A 25,277-nucleotide genomic window follows, 5' to 3' on the forward strand; every position below is an offset into this window, starting at 1 on the left:
TGATTAGGAAAGACGAAAAAAGAGATGATATTAGAGGTAGACCTATTTTTCATTTTATAATGATTATATTTATTTTTAATTTTGTTTTTGATTGTTGAGTTTAATTAATTTTTTATATTATTATTTGAGCTTTAGATTTTGGGGCTAATTAAGTATGGACTTTAATACTTTTATAATTTGAAATTTGAACTTTTAAGAACCCAAAATTTTAATATGAAGTGTGGGCTATTAATTTTGTTTTATAAATGCCAAAATTATAAAATTAAGAATGACCTATTTTGTTAAATTTAATTGTTTTTTTATGTATTGGATGATGATTTAATAATAGTTGGACTTTTGATTTAAGGTTACTTAATCCAATTAAGTGTTCAAAATTTTCATATTAACATAGATTGTTAATTCCTATAGAAAAAAATACTACTCCATAAGTTTTTGAATAATATACATTGTTCATATACTATTATTAACTTTATTTCTTATCTATCATAATTAATATCATATATTATAACTAGGGTCCAAATATGATAAACGTAAGAACGATATAAATTACATAAGTTAAATAAAATTAACAAGTTTTATGGACTAATATATAATTTAGAAAATATATAGGTAAAATTGAAAAAATATAAAATGTTACATAATCATACTATAGTATAAAATAAGAGTGTAAATAAATTCAACTAGAAGAGTAAATCGAAATTGACAAAAAAAAAATAATAATTTACAATTGAATACAAAAGTAACAAATTTCAATACACTTCAAAATAAATAAAAAAATTGTTGACAACAAATTAAATACAAAACCACCGAAAATTTTATTGTTACAATATTAATTATAAATTTTAATTTCTTCGTTTTTCTTCTCATTTTATAGATAGGGCTCATTATTCTTATTTTCATGTAATTATATCTAGGATAAAATATGCAATATAAATCTTTAACGAAAGATCATGAAATGAACTTTAATTTATTAATTTTACTATTGCAATATTATTTATAAATTTTAATTTCTTCCTTTTTAGTTGTTTGGACATTCTAGGCTAAATATGTAATGACCCGACTTTTTATTAAGGATTATATACTTTTAATTACTGATTTAAGGATTTATTATGGTAATTAGAGTTCAGCATCCATTAATAAAATACGAACTTATATGAATTTGATAATTTATATATGTGATGATTTATTTTTTTATTTTCAATAGATGATGCACTCAAAATATATTTTGAGTCCATTAATTTATTGTGGAGAATTTAACACTGAAGTGTTAAATATGAATCTGTTATCGATTGTTTACTTAAGCCCATGAGTAATTTAATTTATGTTAGAAGCAAGCTCAAATGGATTTTATGCTTCAATAAGAATTAGGCTTATATGTCTTAATGTATTTAAATGAGTTTGGAACCATATAATTAATATATTAATCTCTTAGATATTTTAATTTGAATAATCCTAAGCATGCTGAATCCTAAGCATGCTGAAGAAATTCTTCAGTCATACAAAGTAGCTGAAAAAGAATTTCTATGTTCATACCATTTCCACGCTCCTCATTTTTTCTTTAAAACCACAACCACTTACACCATTCTTCACCCAAACCTCACCACTTCACCATTTCTAAATTCTGCAGTCTCAATTTCACACAGCAAGTTAAGGTAATAGAATGAGGATATTCATCTCTTTCAATTTATTTTTTTCACAACTGACGTTTCTAATCTTAGTGATAAACAAAATCTGCAGAAATAAATATCTTCCACCACACCTATTCAAGGTATTCCCCTTTTATCCAATATATCAGAGAACCACCAACACATACCAATTTCTCATATTCCATTTTTATGTACATATGCAGCCTGTTATAAACAGAATTTACATGTATAAATGGAGGGTTGAAATTACATGAATGAATGTTTAAGTGCAGTACGCTTTATTGAAGTAAATTTACAGTATTTTATTTTTGCTCAAAATCCTATGTGCTAAGTGTTCGACTGAATTTGAGGCTTGAAACCTTTGAAGGGGGGGGCTGACCCTGCCTTGTGTGTGTGAGTCGAGATCAGAGGGAGGCGGCAGCCTTGGTGACTCGTCGTCGCCGGCGGTCAACGGACGGCGACGGAGCCGCGGTGGCTCCGATCTGCCAAAGAGGGGGAAGGGAGATAAGTTTTCAGATTTTAATTTAGAAAAGGGAAAGGATGAGGGAAGGAAAAAGAAAAGGAGAGAAAGGAAATTAGAGTTACCTGTTTTCAGACGGCGGTCAGCGGCGGAGCCTTGGTGGCTCGTCGTCGGCGGCGGCGGCGGTAACGTGACAGCCGTGACGTCGCCGTTGCTCCGATTCAGCCAAATCAAAAGAGAGAGAGAGGAGTTTTCAGTTTTAATCTAAAAAGGAAAGAAGGGGAAAATGAAAAAAAGTTAGGGTTTTACCTGGGCTCTCCGGCGACGGTGGCGGCTCCTGGCCGTCTGTCCACCGGCGAAGGGGAGGACGACGCGGCGGCGCGGCTTTCGCCGTGTCTGCGTGCGTGTGTGTGTGAGTCAGTGAGAAGAGTGAGACCGAGGGAGGAGAAGAGAGGGGGAAGAGTTCAGGGAGAGAGAAGGAGAGGCCGCGCTGCTCGCCGGCGGCGACGGCGCCGTTGAACGGCAGCAGCGGCGGCTGGATCGAGCGAGAGAGAGAGATGTTGAGCAGCATTCGTTTGGTGAGAATTTAGAGAGAGATTCAGTTTTGTTAATTGAGAGAGAGAGAGAGAGTTCTACTTTAATAAAAGAAAAAAAGGGAGAACCGATAATTGAGAGAGAGAGTGTGTTCTGCTTTTAAAAAAAAAAGGGGGAGAGAACCGATAATTAAGAGAGAGAGAGAGTGTTCCTTTCTTTAATAAAGATAGAGAGAGAGAGGAGAATTGTCGGTAGTGAGAGAACCGAGAGTGAAGACTTATGGGGAGAATTTTTGGACTCTTTTATTGGGCCTAATTCATTTTATTTGTTGGGTCGGGGATTAATTCATTGGGCCATCTTTTTATTTCTAACTGGGCCGAAATTATTTAATGTTCTTGGGCTGGAATTTATTTAATTCTATTGGGCCTGTTTCAGATTTGTTTAGTTCAGCCCAGCTGTTAATTCGTCATTTGGGCCGATTAAAGTGTCTATTGGACTACGATTAATTCTTTCCAGTCCACATTAATTATTACTTGGACTCCTATTATTTATTAATAATGAGTCTCGAATTTATATTACTTGGGCTCCTACGATTTAATTGATTAAGTCCAATGAAATTTATTTATTTAACCCAATAAGAATTATTATTTTAGGCTTCTTTATTAATCCTAATTATTTTAATTAGTGATTAATATTAAAATTTACTAATTTTTAAGGGTGATGATGGGCTCACTTATTGGGCTTCATGATTTTATTATCTTGGGCCTCAATATGTTTGGGCCTTATTCAAAGAAAAACATGATAGACTTAATTTATCTAATTAATTTGGGCTTATATCTATTTAAATTATTTGAGCTCTTAATTATTAATTTAAATTGAGCTTGATTAATTTAATTATATATTGACCTTTAAATTAATTATTTAAATGGAGTTCTTTATTTCAAGTATTTATAAATGGATTATAAAATGAAATATTTTGAGTTAAACTCTCATTTAAATTAATTCTTTTCAAATGACTTATTAATATGGATTATTTGAAAATGATTAAATGATTTTTAAATAAGAAATCATGATCTATGATGATATAATTTATCTATGTAATATTATAGGATTTGTTTTTAAATGACGGAATATTTGACTTGATGACATAAATAGAACGAGTTATGATTAATGCGCATGTTGATGTTCGAATAAATAGTTTCGAACCTAAATGATAGTTATGTGATAATGTTTTGAGTTTAAGGTTTTGACGAGATAAGATTAATAATCCGACCTCATAAGACGAGCTTTAATTCCTTAAATAGGATTAGCATCTCATAATTTAATTAAAGGAATATGAGTCATGCATAATCATTTTACGCATCCTCATTTATTGAGATTTTTCGAGAATTAGAATCTTATTTTATTTTCTCGGATTAAAGGTCAAGCACCAGAGTTAGAGCTAAACCGTGAGTCTGCTATTCAGGTGGGCTTTCTATGTATAAACTAAAATTATATATTAGAATTGCTAAGACTTTATGCTTATGAATTTAAATGATATTGTCAATGCCTAAATGCTTTATGTTTTATTATTAATTGCCTATCTGATGTTAATCGAATTCGGATTCTGGATGGGACCGCAAATCCCTTCGGAATTAGTGTACACCCTTGTGATCGTGAGTCATCTAGCGGGTTGGCCGATCATAGTGTCCGTAGAGGGAGGCCTCCCTCTCGGCACGAGTTACTGATATGGTGATTAATGATATAAAATACCTGCGCGGGTTATTGATGAAAGAAATGATATTATGTTTGGTAAATACGAGTCTTTAAAGGAAAACCCTCGTATCTTACTACTATTGAAAGGCTTGACAATAAAATATTATGCATATATGTAAATTTCGGCAAGTGTCCACTAAGTACTTTTGTACTTAGCCCTGCATGTATTTTTAAATGTGCAGGTTGAGCTGTGATCGCGGATGTAGTGTGCAAGCGGAGCTTTTGTCAATTTAGGACGAGAACCTCAGAGTGGAGTATATGTCTTCATACATATACTCAAGTTATTGTTATTCCGCTGCGAACACTGATTATGTTAAGATATTATGTCATTTGTCAAACAATATGTATTATTTAATAATGTACTAAAACCATTGAGTACCCCGTTTTGGGATAATATTATGTACGGTCCCCTTGTGGCCTTCATTGATATCTAGATATTTCGATTGATTTCTTTATACAAGTCGAGTCATCAAGAAAACGAATATGCCCTTTCTAAATCCCGCTCCTAAATTCCCTCCCTTAGTCGCGATTTTCCCGAATTTGCTATCCTTAGCAAGTGCGGTCGTGACAAAATATGATCCCTACTAGAATTTAATAAACCTAATTGTTTGATAATATACTCCCTCCGTCCCAGGCCAATAGGCCCAGTTCTTTTCGGCACGGAGATTAAGAAACTCAACTTTTGGTAGGTAAATGGTGTGGTCCACCAATAATTAAGGTTTTAAGTGTTCCCTTATTTTTTTTAATCTCATTTAATTACTTTGCTCATCTAAACATTCAAGATTAAATCTAAATGCTCAACAATTCAATCTTCTTCAAGATTAAATCTAAACTGCCGAAATTCATTTTCTTCAAGCTTCAACAATTCATTCTTCTTCAAGCTTCAACAATTCAAACAATTCAACAAGCTTCAAGAACCAAACTTTCGGCAACCCATTTCACCATGTACGAAGCTTCAACCAGCTTCAACAATTCAACAAGCTTCAAGAACGGAGCTTCAAGAACGAAAAATCAAGAACGAAAATCAATTGATAATTACCCATTTCACGAAAATCAATTGATAATTCTACGCATTTCTAGTCCTTCTACCCATTTGACAGCAACAAATCAAGAATTTAGAATGAAGCCGGTACAGGCGGTGGAGGCGGTGAACGCGGTGGAGACGGTGGAGGGTAGAGGCGGTGGACGCGGTGAAGGCGGTACAGGCGGTGGAGGAATGAAGTCGCCGGGATCTGGTGACTTGGTGAGGGGAAGCGAGATCTGAGGGGGATGGCGGTGGCGAGGTTGGGCGCTGCTTCGATCGAAGTGGAGGCTCCGTCTGCTGCTAGGGGGAAGCGAGATCTGAGGGGGATGGCGGTGGCGAGGTTGGGCGCTGCTTCGATCGAAGTGGAGGCTCCGTCTGCTGCTAGGGGGAAGCGAGATCTGAGGGGGATGCCGGTAGGCTCCGTCTGCTGCCGCTGTTCGCCGGATTCTAGAGGCGAGGGGAAGTCGAAGAGAGAGAGAGTGTCGCCGGAGCTCTGGTGTCGGCGGCGACGCTCTGGCCGTTGAAGAGGGGAGGGGAAGTCGAAGAGAGAGAGAGTGTCGCCGGAGCTCTGGTGTCGGCGGCGATGCTCTGGCCGTTGAAGAGGGGAGGGGAAGTCGAAGAGAGAGAGAGAGTGTGGGGAGGAATGAAGTTGAGGTGAGAAATGAATATTAGAGTTTTCTATCTTTCCTTAATTAAAAATTAAGAAGATCCTAATTATTTCCAATTTAAGACTGAGCCTATTGGGCTGGGACGTCCCAAAAAGGAAAACGAGCCTATTGGGCTGGGACGGAGGGAGTAATATTTAATACAATTATTTTATCTCTCTCTTGATATTAGTTCTGTTAGTAATTATTTTATCAACATTTTATTAAACATAATTTTTTTTAAATAATACTCTTATCGTACATCGCACGGGATACAACACTAGTTTGTAATAAGATGGAGATAAAACACTTCGAAAAAGAATATAAGTCAAGTCAAATAGGTCTAATTCACTCAATTTTAGGGCTATCTCTATTGGGATCTCGACTATTTTCATTTCAGGTCATTCAAACATTTTTTATTTCGAGCTAACTTTTTTTTTTTATTCTGGCTGGCCCTCATTTATTTGATGTACATCAGTTTTAGGCTAAATAGGCATCTCTATCAAGTCACGCTTCGCTCACTTATTACCCTGGGCCAAACTTTTTTTTTTTTTTGCGCATAAATAAATTTCATTGTTTCAAATAATCCAATAATGAGTCAATTTTATAGAGAGTACACCTAAACACAAAGACTAAGAAATTATTTCAAGAAATTATAAGTTCTAATAATTTATAAGCTTCTTAAAAAATAAATTTATCTACATTAATTTATTATTTTTATCATGTATCCTTCTAAATTTATATTTCATCAATTTCCTCTTTCTTGTTAGGATGTTCTCACTATAAATTATAATTATTTCTCAAATTTTAAGTTTAATTATTTAAATACTTTAATGATTTATAAATTTTTAAAATATTAAATTTTATAAATTATTAGAACTTATAAACTCTCTAAAACAAACTTACTTAAACGCTCCTAGCAGACTACGCTTGTGTAGGCTAAATGAGCTCATGTGTATCTAATATAGGCAAATAGTAGTAAAATATAAACTCATTCTCATAAAAAAAAAATTAAACATATGAACTCATTTTGTTCGCATTAAGCAATAGATAGGCCAACCAATAACTCACTACTTTCGACAGATATTTCGCAGAGATGCATGTTTCGAAAAACTAGCCATCAAAATATGGCTGGAGAAATACCACTATCAATGTGAAAACTTAAAAACGTCACACTTGAGTTGAGCTTTTCCATATGGCTGGAGAAATACCACTATTTTGATATCGTGATCTGCATAAACATTTTGCTAAGGATTTAAGTGAAGAAGCGTTTTCAGCTGTGAGCTTGACAACATTTAAAGTCTGCAGCAGCCTTTTAAGCATGGATTCTTGCATGCCGTCTGATTCATCTTATTCCTACATCTAACGATGGAGCTTTCAGCTCAGCTGATTTGGGCGTGATATATGTGTAGATTAGCAGTTATTGTTTAGTTGTTGTAGCTTGTTTCACACACAGTAGATGCGTGAGGGATAGAGCTCAAAAAACAGAGAATAAGAAAAGGAGAGAAGAGAGTCACTGTGATTGCACGATTGTGCTTGTGTGTTCTTGCCTTTGATTGTATTCTTGTGTTCTTCATTTTGATTCAATAGAACATTTTCAATTGACCCCCGTGGATGTAGGTTCTTTAGGAACTGAACCACGTAAATCTCGAGTGAATTGTGTCTACATTGCTTAGTTAGTGTTTGATTGCGATCCAATTTGCATATCTTGATTTAGATTTACACACTATCAATACCATCTGTCAATAAGGCTGGAGAAATACCACTATCAATACCATCTGTGAAAATATGGCTGGATTAAATACTTGCGTATATTTAAATGCACAGTAAATACACGTTAATTAGGGTTTACATTCTCCATTAAAATTTATTTATCCACAATTATGATTATTAATCTTCTATTATATAATTTAGGGGTAATTGCCTGTAAATTCCTAACGTTTATACGGAATTGGTTTTTGCACCTTTTTTTATTTTTCTACTTTTAAATATCTAACCTTTTGTTTTTGTCTTGAATTTGTCCGATCACCGGTTTTTTCTAACGCCGGCGCCGGAAATGCCACTGTGGCTGCCGGAATAGATGAGATGGCAACCGGAATTGACACTTAAACATAATTTTTACATGTGGCAAAAAAAGTTAAAAAAAAAGAAGAAAATTTCCAACTCATCATCTTCCCCAACCTAATTCACCTCTTCCCCCATGCCCCCACCCGCCGGCGCCGCCCGCTGCCACCATACGCCAGCGCCGGCCACCCCTTTCCCCATTCCCAGACCCATCGGTCTTCTCCCATCTCCAGACCCATCGGCCCCTCCCCAAAATCCCCAGATCCCGTCTGCCCCTCCCCAGTCCCCAACCCGCCACCGCCCATGCCGCCACCATTGCCGGCACCACCCCACACCGTTCTCACTACATTCGCAAGCACAGACGGCAGCGCACAAAGGGCAACAATTCGTGCCCTAGATCCGCAATTCTCCACCAATTCGCGCCGCCCCTTGCTGCGCCACCACCACCATCGCCACCACCAATTCCCCGCGCTTCGCCTCTTCAATTCGGAGAAATTGGAACTGGTGAGATGTGAAGGGAGAGAGGGAAAGTCAGGTGAGAGGGGAAGGGGGCGGCGGAGGTCGGCGGGATCTGGGGATGGGGGAGGGGAAGGTAGTCGCGGTCTGGGGAGTGGGAGACCGACGAGATCTGGGAAGGGGGAGGCCAGCGAGATCTGGGGAGGGTGAGGCCGGAAGTCCGCCACGAAGTGGAGGCTGGTTTGCTGCTCCGCCGCTTGGTCGCGCGCCTTGCTCGTGCACTACCACGAAGTGGAGGCTGGTCTGCTGCTCCGGAGGACGACGGCGGCGATCGACTTCCTCCGCTGCTCCAGGCGGTGGAGCGTTGGTGGTGGTAGCGGTGGGTGGCAGCGCCGGCGGTGGTGGAGGTGGCAGGGGGCGGCGCCGGGTGGGGGGAGGGAGAGTTAGGGTTTGAGGTGGGGGAAGGGAGAAAGGACGATTGGGGGGGGGTGATTTTCATTTTCTTTTCTTTTTTATTTTTATTTTTTTTCCACATGTATTTTTAATTTCAATTTTTTTCAGATTTTTTTGCCACATGTCACAAATGAGCCAAGTGGAGAATTCCGGCTACCACAGTGTGAATTCCGGCTGCCACAGTGGCATTTCCGGCGCCGGCATAAGAAAAAATCGGTGATCGGATAAATTTCAGACAAAAACTAAAGGTTAGGTATTTAAAAGAAGAAAAATAAAAAAGGTGCAAAAACTAATTTCGTGTAAATGTTAGGAATTTATAGGCAATTACCCCTATAATTTATCAGTTACAATTAAATTCTTCATAATTAGGATATGCCATTAAATTCTACATAGGTCTAAACATTTCTCGACATGATTACATGAAATTTTCTCTATTTTTTTAATCTTTTGTTATTTAAATTATTATTTATTCTGTAATGTTCGAATGTGTATTGAAACGTTATCGCGATAATTTATAATAAAATTTTAATTATAAATTAATTCATACTAATAATGTAAATTTTAATTATTATTAATTATAATGTTAGAACTTTGTTTGCAAGAGCATTGACAATTGAAATTATGATTTAATATAATTTTACATTTGATGATGTTATCTCAAGCTCCAGAAGTGATGATATATTAACTCAGTTATGGTCTTTCAAGTTCCAAACGAGATAATGCTTATAAGTCATAGATAGTTTATCAAGCTTCGAACGAGTTGATGCTCAAAACTCAGCTATAGTATTTCAAATTAACTAGTAGGGATGGCAATTTACCCGCGGGTAATGGATACTCGTGAAAACCCCTATTAGGGTGAGTTTGAGAGACATTTAATATCCACGGATAGTTTCTTGGTTGCAATTCACTATCCATTTAGTTCGTGGGTATTTGGATACTTACTATCCATACTTGCGAAACCCGTTTACCAGCAAAAAATATCCGCGAAAATACCCGCCAATTACCCGTGAAATACCCTTCAATTAACCGTTAAATTTGTTATAAATTTATGATTAAATTTTATTTCGTGGGTATCCAATGAATAGTGGGTGGCGGGTATACGACGGATAGTGGGTGGCGGGTATTCGACAGATAGCGAGTGGCGGATACCTGACGGGTAACGGGTTCGCGGATACCTGACGGGTAGTGGGTATCCGCGGGTGGCAGGTTTGGATACCATTTGATATCCATGGATAGTTTCGTGGTTAAAAATCACTTTCCATTTAGTTCGTGGGTATGAGTATGGATAGTCACTATCCGTACCCATCGTACCCGATTGTCATCCCTATTAATTACAGACAAAATGATGCTCACAAGTTAGATATGGCCTTTCAATCTTCATATGATGCTTAGAATTGAGTTCTGACCTTTCAAACTCTAAATATGATTATGCTCAGTAGTCAATTACGATCATTCAAACTCCAGACGAGATTATATCAACAATCAATTTTAATCTCACAAATTCCAAATGATATGATTAACAACGAATACAGTATATCAATCATTCATCATATCTTACATTAAATTTACATATTTTCTTCTTCTTATTTTTCTAACATCTACAATCCACATTGACTTTTTATAAAATTTCAACAAATGAAAATTGATATAACAAAATATTTCTATATTTCAACCAAAAATTAATATTTAATTAATAAAAGCGGTTAAGATTAGTATAACTTGAAATGCACCACCAATTTAATTTGATCAAAAATTAATTTGTATAATAACTATTTTATGTATATTATATATAATAATAAAAATATTAGTATAAAATAATTATAAATCACGACATAAAGTGACATCAACGTATTTTGTCACGACATAATTATAATAATAAAAATACTAGCTAAAAGAGTAAATGAACCAACATATTTTGTCATATTTTAAAGGGGTTTTTGCAAATAAAATCACGAATAATTTTGAATTTGCAATTTTAACGCGACTTTTGAAGTGTAGCGAATTAAATCATAACTTTTTCAATTTTTGCAATTTCGTCCCCTCAATTTTTTCCGGCCACCGGAGTGATGAGTTGGAGCTTATGTGGATTATTTTTTTCCACGTAATTAATTTCTGACTAAGATTAAATTGCTGACTAAGATTAAAATAAAATCAAAACCTAATTCTTTTATTTTTCGTCGAACTTATTTCAGTATCTCCCATTTTCCTTAAACTAGTACACCCTCCCGTGCGATGCACACGGCCACAATATATTTATTTATTTTTAAAATTTGAAATTATGTAAAAATATTATTATTTATGAATCAAATTAATTAATAACAAAAAATATATTAATTTAAATATTAGTATTTGATTTAAAATAGTGTATAGTAATAATTTTATCAACTTAATGAGTAGGAGTATAATATTAAGTTCAATGAGTATTGTATAATAATAATTAAATTTACCGAAAGTTTTTTGTTATTGATTATTATTTTCTATTAAAATTAAAATTAATAAATACTTTTATAATATTGTCTTGATATTTGTTGATAATTGTGCATTATATTTTTCAATTAATATTTTTAATTTAAATATTTTTAAGTATGCTTTGATAAAATAATTCAACAAATAAATATTATATTTTTTTAATCAAAAGATAAGAGAAGATATATAATTTTTGTAGGAGAAAGAGATACAAATAGAAATAATATAATAACAAAATAAGGAGAAAGAGAAAAAAATAAAGAATGTTGTAAAAGAGGTAGGAGAGAGAAAAATAATCACTTTAAAATTTTAAATTATAATAAATTATTTATTTCAAATTCATATTTAATGAATTTTAAATGAAGATCTTGTCATGATCTTTAACTTAAGATACACATCAAATATATTTTTATAAAAGACGAAAAAGAAGTAAAAGAAAAGAATTAGGTTTTGATTTTGTTCTGATCTTAGTCAGCAATTTAATCTTAGTTAGAAATTAATTACATGGAAAAAAATAATCCACATAAGCTCCAACTCATCACTCCGATGGCTGGAAAAAATTGAGGAGACGAAATTGTAAAAAATGAAAAGGTTATGATTTAATTCGTCACACTTCAAAAGTCACGTTACAATTACAAATTTAAAATTGTTCGTGATTTTATTTATAAAAACCCTTATTTTAAAGCAGAGAAGTGCTGCAAATTCCAAATCTGCATTGACTTTTCATGATATATACAATATAAATATGCAGCCGAAACCTGAAAGGTTAATTTTCTTTTGCAGGAAATCCATTCTTTAAGGAAGCATTTATTAGAGGGCGTTAATGAGTGATCATAATTGCCACATCGCACGCTTATGAGAACTCTGCGTCATAAAAAAGTGGAAAATAGCGAGACCACTAAATCACATAAAAATAGTAAAAATACAGGCGAAATTAAATTCAAAACCTCTCACAAGGAAAGGGAGAGTCTTTAGGTGCCATCGCTTTGCCACTTGAACTAGAACTCATTAACAAATTTCTCATTACGATAGTTCTTCCAACCATATATAAGTAAAAAAATTATGTTACAAAATGTAAATAATTAAGTGCTTTAGGATATCTTAAGTTTTCAATTCATCTTAATAAATACTTGAATTATCCTATGGGTAATTACTAAAATTCTCAAATCGTATCATAATTAAACAAAATTAGCTTAAATGATAAAAATCTTTAAGAGTCTTGAAATATCCCAAAATTTCAATTAATCTTAGTAAGCAATGGATTAGCTAGCCTATACTATTTTTATCTAGGTCAATAGTCAAAAGTAATTGTTCCCTTTACTTATTATTTTTGTCTATCTAAAATAATTCTTAATACTCCATCACTCCCTCAATTTTTTACCTATTTGGGATTACATAGGAATTTTAATAAAATGGTTGAGCGCGTGTTATGAGTGAAATAAAGATTTCATTTTTATTTTAGTGTTAAAAGTAAGTAGAGTGGTGTAAGAATTCTATTTTTTTTCTTGAAATTGTGTGAAGAAACTTTATTAGAAGTAAAAATTTGAAGGGGGGACTAAAATAACAAAATGATAAAGAATTGGGGAAGGACAGCGCATTATATGAATCTCCGTGTTGGTAAGTGTGCGTATTTTGGGGTATGGGTTGAAGTAACGATTACTTAATGAGATAGTGGTTTTGTGAAGCTATATTTTTTGGCAACGTGTATGGGTGAATATTGCCTTGCAAGTCTTCCAAGCATAAAGATTATGCACTATTCCTTACAACGTAAGTGATACATACGTGCATAATAGTCACTGTTCTGGTCCTTCTTTACTTTGTGATTATTTCTTCCCATGCTTCCAACATCAATCATGATGTGATTAATTGTTTAAAACTAGCCTATTTAATTTTTGAAGATATATGTTTAATTAGGAAGAACGTTTTAGTCAGTTTGAGTAAAAGTATTATATAATTTGGGCTATTTTTTTTCTTAATAATTATATGTGAGAATAATAATGAAAAGAACTATAGTTTGATTGTGCCTCCAAACATAATCTCATAAAGACAAATTGAATGACCACTTCTCGCATATTTGTTTTTGGAATTGTTTTGTGTTTAGTTTAATTTATAACGTAATTAGAGCAAGAAATAGATTAACTATATATAGTAATAGTTCTATTCCATATATATACTATTGCAAAAACTCTTATACACCCAGTATCTAGTAAGAGATCATAGGTCTGAATCGCGCCCCGCCGCCTTGACCCGCACCCCCTTATCACCCTAAACCCTAATTTTCATTCGTTATTTTCCATCCCCTTTTATCTCTCCCTCTCTCTCTCTCTCGGCTCCTCCATGTCTTTGCCTTCACCAACAACTGCGACAATGAGTACCTTGGTCTGCCCCCTTATATCGCCGCCAATGTGCCCATCCTTTGCCTCATCTAGAAGCAAATCGCCATCCTCTGCTCCGGCTGCTTGGAGGAGCGCGTTGCCACTGCCTCCCTTGTGTTCCTCGCCTGAGACATCGATCGCTACGAAAACTTGACCATCGAGCAGGGTGGCATGCCACTACTGCTGAAGCTACTCAAGGAAGGGCAGGAAAATGCGGCGAGGGCGATCAAATTGTTGGAAATATGGTTTTGAATATGGTTTTGACCATATGTGAATTTAATTATTTAATTAAATATTTGTTATTTAATTGAAATAATTGTTGGATGTTAATCTACGTTTCGAGTAGATGAACGTGGTATACTTGAAGTCTCAAAACCGATTTCCGGTGAGTGAGATATTGTATATCGAAGTTTGGATGTTGAGTAGTGGAATAACACTTGGAAGTGTTGGGCGAACTGGGCTCTTGTTGACCCAATTGAGCTTGTCTCCAGCCCAACCATCGAAGCCCACCAAGGTCAGCCCAGGGCTGCAAAGAGTGGCAATGGCAGTTTCAAAACTGCACAACACTTTGAATGATGAAATTGAAGGAAAATCAATTTGCAGCTTACAATTCAAATAGATTTGAATTGTGTAACATCCATAACAGCTCTTTGCTATTGATTGTGCTTTAATCCTCCATATGTGTGAGAGTTGCCTATAAATAGGCATCTAGAGCAATGCATTAAGTAGAACGAGAGATACTAGAATACACTGCATACTTTCCTCACGTCATTTGCATAAACACTCAGTTCTTAATCCTATTCCGTTCGCCGGAGCTCGTCGGATTGTGGTGCTACATCCAACGAGACGTCGCCGTTTTACCTTTGGGGAAGATTCGCCAACACCGTGAGCACTACCGGGGCGATAATCTTCTTGCGGGAAGAGATTCATCTCGACTCGGCGTTCCCTGTTCACCCTTTCTCATTCCAGTGCAGAGCAGCGAAATCATTCCAAAGCAGAGCAGCGAAGTCACTCCAGAGCAGAACAGTTTCTCAGAGCAGAGAAGTCCCTCCAGAGCAGCGAGTTCCTACAAGCCAGAACAGCGAGTTCCTCCAGGCCAGAGCAGCGAGTTCCTCCTGGCCAGAGCAGCGAGTTCCTCCAGACTTCCAGAGCAGCGAGTTCTCCCAGAGCAGAGAAGTTCTTCCAGAGAGCCGACTCTTTCCAGAGCAGAACTGACTTCCTCCCAGAGCAGCGAGTTCAGATCAGTCCCGTTCCAAACTCCGAGCCCCAGATCGTTAACACAAATTTCTCGGAATTTTGGATTTGATTTATTTTATTCGGTAAATAGCTGAAGATAATTTTGAAATTTAGTGAATGTATCAATTTATGAGATCTATTTATTCAGTTTTAATGCTTGTACTTTTACTTATTTGGTCAAGTAATTATTGTGGTTATAAAAGTAATTATTGATATGAAAAAATGTAACGCTTCAAAATTAGTACATTTTTTCATGAAAATTGTTATTTTTATTTACAAGAACTTGTACTTTTAGTTATTTGGTTATATAATTATTGCCGTAAGAAAAAATAATTATTGATATGAAGAAATATAATGTTTCAAAATTATACATTTCTTCACTATAATTGTTATTTTACTTGTGAGAACTTTTACTTTTAGTTATTTAGTCAAGTAATTATTGTCGTAAGAAAAAATAACCATTAATATGAAGAAATGTAATGTTAAAAAAATAGAATAAATGAAAAAAAATAAAAAAATGCTGAAAAGGGGTAAGGGGTTAATGCCTAAGGTCAAAGGTCTTGGGTTCGAGTCTCCTGTGACATGACCTTTTAATTTCTTTATTTAATATTGTAAATTTATTAAAAAAAAAATGCTGAAAAGAAAAAAAAAATTCTGGAAAGAAAAAGTAAAAAAAAGGGAAAATTGCACCTAAATACACAAACTTTGTCGAAAATCCATATTTGACGTGAAGTTAGGAATTTACATTTTAATACACCAATTTAAGAAGTTGTTCAATTTTGATACATTTTTCAATTCCGGCGACCGGCATTCTGACGTGGACGCCGGAATGCCAATGTCGCAGCCACGTCACACACCCACTCTCTCTCACTCTCTACACGTCACCTCCCCCCTCCCCCCGTCGGACCCTCCCCCTCCCCAGAACCGCGTCGCACCACCGCCGCCGAGCCCAGCCTCCCGCCGTCGCCACTTCCCCCTCCCCAGAACCGCGTCGCACCACCGCCGTCGAGCCCCACAGCCACAAACCCTCCCTCCCGCCGTCAGCCACTTCCCCCTCCCCACAACCGCGGCGCACCCGCCACCTCCACCAACCAAACCAACCGGATTTCCCACCACCACCGTTTTCCCTCACCTCCACCATAACCACCAAAAACGCCATATCCACCGTCACCAAATCTCCACCACCATCGTTTTTTTTGGTTTGCACAGATTTGCAGATCTAGGGTCTGTGCTTGGCCGTGAGCAGCGGCGGCGGCGGCGTGACTCAGGATCGAGGGAGTACAGGCACAGAGGCAGCGAGGATCTGTTGTTGATGTCGGAGGTCAGAGAGAGCGGAGTCGATTTTGGGCTGCGGGTGGTGGGGGAAGTGGCGGCGGGTGCGACGCGGTTCTGGGGAGGGGAGGGTCCGATGGGGGGAGGGAGGGTTTGCGGCTGAGGCCCTGTGGGGCTCGACGGCGGTAGTGCGACGCGGTTCTGGGGAGGGGGAAGTGGCTGACGGCGGGAGGCTGGGCTCGGCGGCGGCGGCGGTGCGATGCAGTTCTGGGGAGGGGGAGGGTCCGACGGGGGGAAGGTGACGTGTATAGAGAGAGAGAGAGTGGGGTGTGAGAGAGAGAGAGTGGAGTGTGTGTGTGTGTGTGTGACGTGGTGATGATGTGGCATTCCGGCGTTCACGTCAGAATGCCGGTCGCCGGAATTGAAAAATGTGTCAAAATTGAACAACTTCTTAAATTGGTGTATTAAAATGTAAATTCCTAACTTCGCGTCAAATATGGATTTTCGGCAAAGTTTGTGTATTTAGGTGCAATTTTCCCTAAAAAAAATGACACATTTAGTGGATATCGAATCTGAGTGATAATTATAAGGTGAAATAGATGCTTAACCATTGCACACAACCTCCCTTTTGTAAGTATTTAGGACAACAGTTAGTATTATATATTTTTCAACCAATCTATGATTTGTAACCTGCCCCTAGCCCCGTCCCGACCCGTCTCTTGGGTGAGAGTGGTTTCATCCAAGACCAACTCATATACTATTAATCATTTCATAGACAATAAATAATGGAAGATGGAATATTTTTTTCCTTTTTCGTTTGAGGAAAGGAAGATGGACACTTAATGCAGCTAAAGATTGTCAAATTTTTTTTGGATAAATTAAATAGGTAAATAAAAAAATTTAAATATCGCGCGACGGAAGATTGGAACCTAAAATCCCAGGTCTTGGACATTAACCTCCTACCACTAGACCAACATACGCACACAAAGATTGTCAAATTTAATTACACTTGCACATCCACTTTCGATAACGAGTCTCACTTAAAAAAAAGGTCGTTGAAATGCTATCTGCATCAAGAAACCTACTAATTGCTTCCAAGATGAATGTCAAGAAACCTACTGATTTTCTCTTCGTGTTGTAAGCTTTCCACCGACCTAATCCAATGCGATTTATCTCTTTTCTGTAGTTTGTATATATTATTGCAAAAAAGAGCATCAATCTACCAAATGTACCTTGATCGATGGTAGCACCGGCGAATTCCTACTACCTAGAAAAAAAAAATGACTCCATCTGTCCTATTATTATTGTCTCACTTATTTATTTTAAATTCTCATTTTCATAAAATTCAATAATACTTTTCAAAAAATATAAATCCTACTACTTTTAATCAATTTACACTTCTTTTTATTCTTTTTAATTCTTATGCGTAGAAGTTATAGACCAATAATAGTGAAACAAAGAGAAAGTATATTATTTTTAGAAAAAGACATATATTTAATATTTACATATGATAGGTATCGGGAATAGTCGGATAACACTTTTGAATTGTGAAAACGACTTTTTTTTTTTTTTGAGAAGGTTGTGACAATGACTTTAATTATAAACAATGTTATATTAATTCAATACTTTTATCTTCCTAGGCAGTGTATAAATAACACGCGCACATACAAAGAGTCTGGATACAACAACCATGGGGAGTTTGTTGTATTTCTTCTTCTCTTTCGTGTCTGTGTGCAGCATCACTTCGGCGGCGACGCTGCCACTCTCGACTGAGTCACGGTGGATAGTCGACGAGTCGGGGCACCGCGTGAAGCTGGCGTGCGTGAACTGGCCGTCGCATCTGGAGGTGGTGGTGGCGGAAGGGCTGAGCAAGAAGGCGGCGGATGAGATATCGTCGGAGATCATAGACATGGGATTCAACTGTGTTAGGTTTACATGGCCACTTTTCTTGTTCACAAATGATACATTAGCTTCCCTTAGCGTGAGGCAGTCTTTCAAGAACCTCGGACTCTTCGAAGCCATCGCAGGTCTCCAGATAAACAATCCCTCCATCATTGATCTCTCTCTCATCAAGGCTTACCAGGTATATAAATTCATACTAATCACTGCTAAGAAAAAGAAAAAAGAAAAAAATTAATTGCTTTGGTTTTTCTTTCTTCATTTCATTTCATGGATTTTGGCTTTTGATTATGGATGGTCATGATTCATTTTTATACTATAAGATAATGTTTTTCTTATTCATGGTAATGCTTTTTTTTTTGAGTGACAGTCATAGGTCACATATATGTATCCTATGCCTGGTTTGTAGTTAAGGATTTTTTATATGATCCTTCCCCTTTATTCATTTCATTCTGTTGCTTTTATGTGTTTGATCGTTTTGACTTTAGTGCTTATGGGGACAACCTTATCATCTCGTAGCAAGAATGAGTGTTAAATAAATTGGCAGCACAAAAAGTGGAGATTGATTGGGAGTTAGCTTCTATTTCAATTTTTACACTCCAAATAGTTATAATTCTTTTCAAGAAAAGGGCATTATATTTCTTCATCAAACCATCTTTTCAAAATCTTTGGTTGGGTTTAAAAGTTTACCCACTATCTTAGGGAAGATCTGTTTTTGGTTTGTTGAATGGGGTAATTAATTCTCTTTAGCTAACTCAACTACTCCATTATTTTAGCATAAAAATTGTAGGGTATACAGTTGATTAATGCACTAAAATTTATTGATGCATTTAAAGTTTTTAGACTGGGTCAGCAAATTCATTTAAAATAGATACTATATTTTTTCTCGTTTGATTAGTGAAGAAGTTCCAATCTTTTAAGGTAGTGCTGATAGTAACCCAATAACAATGCTGAGGGGCATATATGATTATTTTGGATGTTAAAATAGATGTGATTTCACTTTAAATCATAAAAATTATGTAGCTTATATTTATAATTTTAGTACTCCCTCCGTTCTTAAAAATTTGTCCCAATAGGAGCGGCACGAGTTTTAATAAAATTTGGTAAAAAATTATTTGATTGTGGGACAATGTATAAAAATAGTTTTTAAAGGATTGTAATTGTAAGTAGATGGTGGGGTCATATACAAAAATATAAAGTAATGAGATTGAGGTAAACTTTTGGGGAACACGCCAGAAAGGAAATTGAGGCAATTTTTTTGGGGACGAAGGGAGTAGCAACTTTTCAGAAGTTGCAAACCAAGGCACAAACTTTAATTTGTTTTACAATCAGATTCACCCACACTCAAGCGAAAAATGGCAGCGGAGCTCTATGTTTGCAAGCATGTATATCCCAAACAAAATAAAACAACATCGTTTTGTGGGGTAGGTGATTAGAGATTGAAAAGATTTAGGTTGATGCGGTTGTCTGTACTTCTTAAAACATCAGATCTCACCTCTGATAATTATTGCTACTAACCCTAAAAGGTTTAGGACTATCTTCCATCACTTATTCACTCCTTTGTTATATATTCAAATATTTCAGATAAAACAAAAGAATAGTCTCAAGTGACAATGACACTCCATTTCTATGCCATATTTAACACAGGTTTAAAACTTGTGGCAGACAATCTAACATAAGACAATGTACCTATTTTAAAAGGCCAATGATAAAGATTTGATTAAATATTTCAGGCAGTGGTGGCCAGTCTTGCTAAGAAAAATGTAATGATCATCCTAGACAACCACACAAGTAAGCCTGGGTGGTGCTGCAGCAATTTTGATGGAAATGGTTTCTTTGGAGATGTGTATTTCAACCCAGACCTCTGGATCAAGGGCCTAACCAGGGTCGCCACCATCTTCAACTCGACCCGTAACGTCGTCGCCATGAGCTTGAGGAACGAGCTCCGCGGCTCTCGACAAAATGTCAATGATTGGTACAGGTACATGCAGAAAGGAGCAGAGGCAGTGCACGCAGCAAACCCTAATGTTCTCGTCATTCTATCTGGGCTGAACTACGACAGAGACCTCTCGTTTCTTCTCAAGAAGCCGGTCAGCCTGAGTTTCTCAAACAAGCTGGTGTTCGAGTTGCACTGGTATGGCTTCTCAGACGGGCAGGCATGGGAGAATGGCAACCTGAACCAAGTATGTGGGCAAGTGGTGGGCGAGACGATGAGGAAGGCCGGTTTCCTTCTAGAGCAAGGCTACCCCTTGTTCCTGAGCGAGTTCGGTGTCGACATGAGGGGCACTAATGTCAATGACAATAGGTACTTGAACTGCTTTATGGGATGGGCAGCTGAACTAGATGTGGAATGGGCACTCTGGGTTCTCACAGGTAGTTACTACCTCAGAGAAGGGGTAGTTGGACTTGATGAAACTTATGGAGTTTACAACTGGAATTGGTGTGATATCAGAAATCAAACCATTCTTCAAAAGATATCTGCTCTCCAGTATCCCTTTAAAGGTAACATCATATATTCATATTTCCTGTAAATTTCTGAAACTCTTAGTTCTACAAGTCAGTAGCATCACATACCTGCTTAATCCAGCAATCACAACTTGGGTGTTGAAAACCGCAGGGCCGGGCTATTCAGAAACGCGTTCACATAAAGTAATTTTCCATCCTATGACGGGGCTGTGTGTGAAGAGGCTGTCGTTGGTGGAGCCGTTGGTTTTAGGTCCATGCTCTGAGGCCGAAGCATGGACCTATTCTCCCCAGAAAACCTTGACAATAAGAGGAACATATTTCTGCCTTCAAGCAGACAAGTTAGGGCATCCTGCAAAACTCGGGGTAATATGCAGTTCTGCCAGTTCAAAATGGGAAGCCATCTCAGATTCTAAGATGCATCTATCTTCAAAACTTAAAGATGGTACTGATGTTTGCTTGGACATAGACTCGGACAGCAACATAGTCACGAATAACTGCAAATGCTTGGACAAAAACAGTAAGTGTGATCCAGGGAGCCAATGGTTCAAAATCATAGACAGCACAAGATATGGAGCTGATAATAGCTTCCTTGAGATCAGCTCGATTGTGAAGCTTATATCAAAGAATCTTCTAGCTAGTTTTAGCTTATAAACATATGAGAGCCACGTCCATGACACATCCACACATGTTATAGAGATTGCAAACTGACAGGGGAGGATGCTTTGCCCCAAGTAAATCACTGATAATGACAGATATGTTACTTATAGTATGATTGCAAGATTTTAATCACAAATAACTGCTGCTCCACAAGGGCACCTATCAATTATTAACACAACCTTGATTTTTTGTCTTCATTTTACTGATACATCTACTATGGCACATACTCAAAATTTACCAAACTTCATAAGGAGGTTAGTGCAATCAATTAATGATTCTTAACTCAGAAACAAGAGCAACAACCAGTTTGCATACCAGTAAGGTATCATGATATTATCCATCGTATACTTACTGAGACAGAAAGGGAGAGAGAGGGAATAACTGTAAACTGTAGAAATAATAATCTCCAACAAACTGCAACATGGATAAAGTTTTGACCAAAATGAAATTTTAGGGCACTGAGGCTAGACAACAAGGAAACTAGTTAATGAGAAGACCAATAATGTTTCCAGGAACCATGATATATTTCAATCCCACACTCATTCTTCCATAGCATCTCCCCCTTCAATCACTTCAACCAGCTCTTTCAATGGTGTGATCCTTGTCAGCAACACCTCTACAGATATATCGGAAAAAGAAAATAAGAACAGAAATAAAAAAAACAAATAAAAAATTGAAGCAAGCAACTAGCGAAATGAACTTAGGTAAAGTAAGCCATATTGTGGATGTTTGCAGGAAACACGTAATGTATTATATTCTTAAAAGTAATATTTTCCTAATGATACTCACCAGTCTTCTTGGAAAAGGAGTATCCCTTCTCACTGACATACGTACGAGGGTTCGGCAACATATAATTTCTCAAGTACTCTCGCTTCCCCTAAAAGAAAATGCGGTAGGGGTAAGATGAAAACCAGTTTATCACAAGTTCTAAATGATATCTATAAGAAAATAGGAAGAAATTATCAAAAATTTCAAAACAAACCTTTGTTATGACGCAGACATCTACATTGCTTCCACTTCCCAGATCATTGAATATTCCAGAGCAAATTGCTTCAGCCACTAATTTTACTCCTTCATCCCTCTGCAAAAATTCCTTGCAATATCAACTCAAGGAACCTACATATTAAGTGTTGGGATGCTCTACAAAAGACCTAAAGAACTTACAGTGAGCCCTTCACGATATTTTGATTCAAAAACAGCCATTGCAGCAAGGGATCCGGAACCCATAGTTGCAAATGGTAAAGTATCTGTAGAACCATGTGGATAAATCTGGGATAGACTCATTACATGTTAGACCCCCAGAACCAGAACCCAAAAAGAAAAAAAAACCATAGCGACATTCTAAGCCAAAGTAACTCACAGTATGCAAGTGAGGACCCGTCACGTCCACTCCACCAAGCACCAAGGCAGCTGATACGTGTCCTTGATAACTGATTCAGAAATAAATCAATGTACTTCCCATATAAAATACTTTACTTACAAGAATAATGAATCTATAGACTAATCTTGGAATAAAAGGGCACCTAAAAAGATGAGACTTCAGAAGAGTCAGAGCAGTCACGACCCTGGATTCACGACCAGTGTGAAATCGGTGCAGCTTCAGCTGAGAGCTAACCATGTCTAGCTCAAGGTTAAAGCAAAAGGAAAGTAATAAGTTGCTCGTAAACTAAAAACATTACATAGATTCAGATATTTCAGTAAACAAGACAACATGAGATTGGATTAACTTATACCTGTAACAGCTTCAGTATCAGCAGCCGTACCAGCTCCACAACAATAAATATTTGGAGCCATATAGTGGATCTTCTCGCAATTCTTATCAGCAACAATGGGGCCTTCAGTGGCTCGCGTGTCAGCTCCAAGAATGACACCATCCTAAAGCATAGAAATATTGTCAAGGAAAATAAATTTAAGCAAATAACTAACTTATTCCTTAAATTTCATGACCTACTGGCGAACAAGGATCAGCTGAATACATATACACTCATATTTGGTACATGGAAGTAAAATAGGTTACTAAGAAGAATTTAGCTTAGTTTATTCGAAGGTATTATATCATAGGCTACATTAAAGTGCAAGTAAGACTTGCACATTTTCTTAAACAATTCAAAATTTTACGGGGAGTCTAAGGGAAACAAATAGATCACCACTAGGTGATATCAACTTGACTTTACTAATACTTAAAGAAGTCGTTCTGAAGCATTATAACTTCAACTCTACCTCAAATAATAAGGCTATGATGATTCTGTTTGAGGCCAATTTCCTTTTCTTGCAATCTGATATAATTTTGGGAATAATGTTACTCGGAACAAATTTCCATTCACCCAAAATATCAGAAACTTAAAATTCAAAAGTGTTAAAGAAAACTCTAATAAATGAAATAGAAAAGATCTCAGGTAGACTACCAAAAAGCTCCCGAAAACATCAACACATCCATTTCCAACAAAGCGATACATTCCCATAATTTCCATCTCTATTCACTATGAAGCCCTCCAATCACTGGAATCAAAGCCATATATGATCACAGTCTTCCAAGTAATCACGTGTGAAAAGGAAAGGGCAACAAATTCATGAAAATAAGCCAAAACAGAAAATCCGATCGAGCAAGCACAACATTAATTAAGTTCGAACCAACACAAATACCCCAAATCGAAATATGAAGACGGTCCATAAATCAAATGTACCTGAAAAACCAACCCAACAATTGTAGTTCCGGTCTTCAGATACGAGGATGGCTTCAAACCCTTTTGCACAAGCATATCGTTTCTCTTGCATAAATCGAAAGAAAACCCTCCCTTTGGAGGAGCGGATTCCGCGAATCTCGACATCGCAATTTGATATTATTCAAACTAAGCCGGTTTCCAGAGAGAAATAAACAAGGTATTGTGTGGATTCAGAAAATGAGTGCAAGAGTATATGTGAGCTTGGGCCTTGGGGAAGAAGAAAAGGAGAAGAAAGGGAAGCACTCGTATCGGGTCGGGTGATTTCTCTCTCGGGTTTGGGTTTCGACCGGATTCGGATTCAAATGACATAATAGGAAATACCGAAAATGCCATCAAATTCTACCACTTCTTCTTTTTTTTGTTTAGATTCGAATATTTATTTGGTAGAAAACTCAAAACTCGCATCAGTGCGTCATCTTTGGTTGTAAATTTATAATAAAAAAATAAAAAGTAAATAAAATTTATCCTTCGAATTCTTTCTATTATTTCCCTCATTTCCTACAAAATAGAATTTGATCATTCATTTTTACTACAAATGAGTGATAATATTATCACACAGAAAATGGAAGAAGTGTTAACTTATCAGCGATAGCTACGCAAAAACCTCATCAATCACCATATATATAACTATAAAAGTGATTCTATTCACTATAGCCTCTTATGTATTTGTACAATCTATAATAGATTAAGCTTAGATGTTGTTGGGCCTATCCTCAATCGATCTAAAAAGTTTGTTGTATTCTGACCGAAATAATTGAAGAAGTGATTATAACTTAAAGTAGTAAGAGAAAATCAACATCAGTATCCTAAGGATCGAGTAGGAGATCAGTGCAGCTGCTTAACATCAAGACAAGTTCAGAAGTAAAAATAATATATGAGGAATTCGATTTGGACTGAAACCACATGCCTGATACATATTGGCCATGTTGTGAACATAGCAAGTTTGAAGGTTATTTGTTGGGAACTTAATGAAATATTCTAATACTTGTTTTGATGATACCAAAATCAATAGGTTTCTTTTGTAATAGACTAAGACTAGTTGAACTCAAGTGTTAGAGTTATTTTTCTAGTTTAGTTGCTGTTCTGGAAACTGAAGACTGAAGAACGAAAGACTGAAAAGTGAAAACTGAAGTTGCCGACTGAAGCA

General features: G+C 36.6%; 2 protein-coding genes across 2 annotated transcripts; one reads left to right on the forward strand and one right to left on the reverse strand.

Annotated features, from left to right (window-relative positions):
- The first annotated feature begins 18,028 nt into the window (after window positions 1-18,028).
- On the forward strand, window positions 18,029-21,604 carry LOC130995523 (glycosyl hydrolase 5 family protein-like). The gene is made up of 3 exons (XM_057920839.1): window positions 18,029-18,468; window positions 20,018-20,786; window positions 20,902-21,604. The coding sequence occupies exons 1-3, from the start codon at window positions 18,076-18,078 to the stop codon at window positions 21,399-21,401; spliced, it is 1,662 nt and encodes a 553-aa protein (XP_057776822.1). The 5' UTR covers window positions 18,029-18,075; the 3' UTR covers window positions 21,402-21,604.
- A 95-nt stretch (window positions 21,605-21,699) lies between these two features.
- Window positions 21,700-24,430, reverse strand: LOC130995524 (proteasome subunit beta type-7-A). The gene is made up of 8 exons (XM_057920840.1): window positions 24,092-24,430; window positions 23,141-23,282; window positions 22,931-23,027; window positions 22,768-22,837; window positions 22,572-22,676; window positions 22,390-22,488; window positions 22,197-22,284; window positions 21,700-22,023 (listed from the first exon to the last, which is right to left on the reverse strand). The coding sequence occupies exons 1-8, from the start codon at window positions 24,233-24,235 to the stop codon at window positions 21,947-21,949; spliced, it is 822 nt and encodes a 273-aa protein (XP_057776823.1). The 5' UTR covers window positions 24,236-24,430; the 3' UTR covers window positions 21,700-21,946.
- Between the last annotated feature and the right edge of the window lie 847 nt (window positions 24,431-25,277).

This window comes from Salvia miltiorrhiza, chromosome 7, assembly GCF_028751815.1.
Source record: "Salvia miltiorrhiza cultivar Shanhuang (shh) chromosome 7, IMPLAD_Smil_shh, whole genome shotgun sequence".
NCBI classification, from domain to species: domain Eukaryota; kingdom Viridiplantae; phylum Streptophyta; class Magnoliopsida; order Lamiales; family Lamiaceae; genus Salvia; species Salvia miltiorrhiza.

Bases quoted from the DNA above. Each gene is read 5' to 3' on its own strand.
- LOC130995523 (XM_057920839.1), top strand. From the start codon at position 18,076: ATGGGGAGTTTGTTGTATTTCTTCTTCTCTTTCGTGTCTGTGTGCAGC. The intron at 18,469-20,017 runs GTATATAAATTC...TAAATATTTCAG, and splicing joins CTCTCATCAAGGCTTACCAG to GCAGTGGTGGCCAGTCTTGC. The intron at 20,787-20,901 runs GTAACATCATAT...TGAAAACCGCAG, and splicing joins TCTCCAGTATCCCTTTAAAG to GGCCGGGCTATTCAGAAACG.
- LOC130995524 (XM_057920840.1), bottom strand. From the start codon at position 24,235: ATGTCGAGATTCGCGGAATCCGCTCCTCCAAAGGGAGGGTTTTCTTTC. The intron at 22,677-22,767 runs GTGAGTTACTTT...AGTCTATCCCAG, and splicing joins CGGGTCCTCACTTGCATACT to ATTTATCCACATGGTTCTAC. The intron at 22,285-22,389 runs GTTTGTTTTGAA...ATTTTCTTTTAG, and splicing joins ATGTCTGCGTCATAACAAAG to GGGAAGCGAGAGTACTTGAG.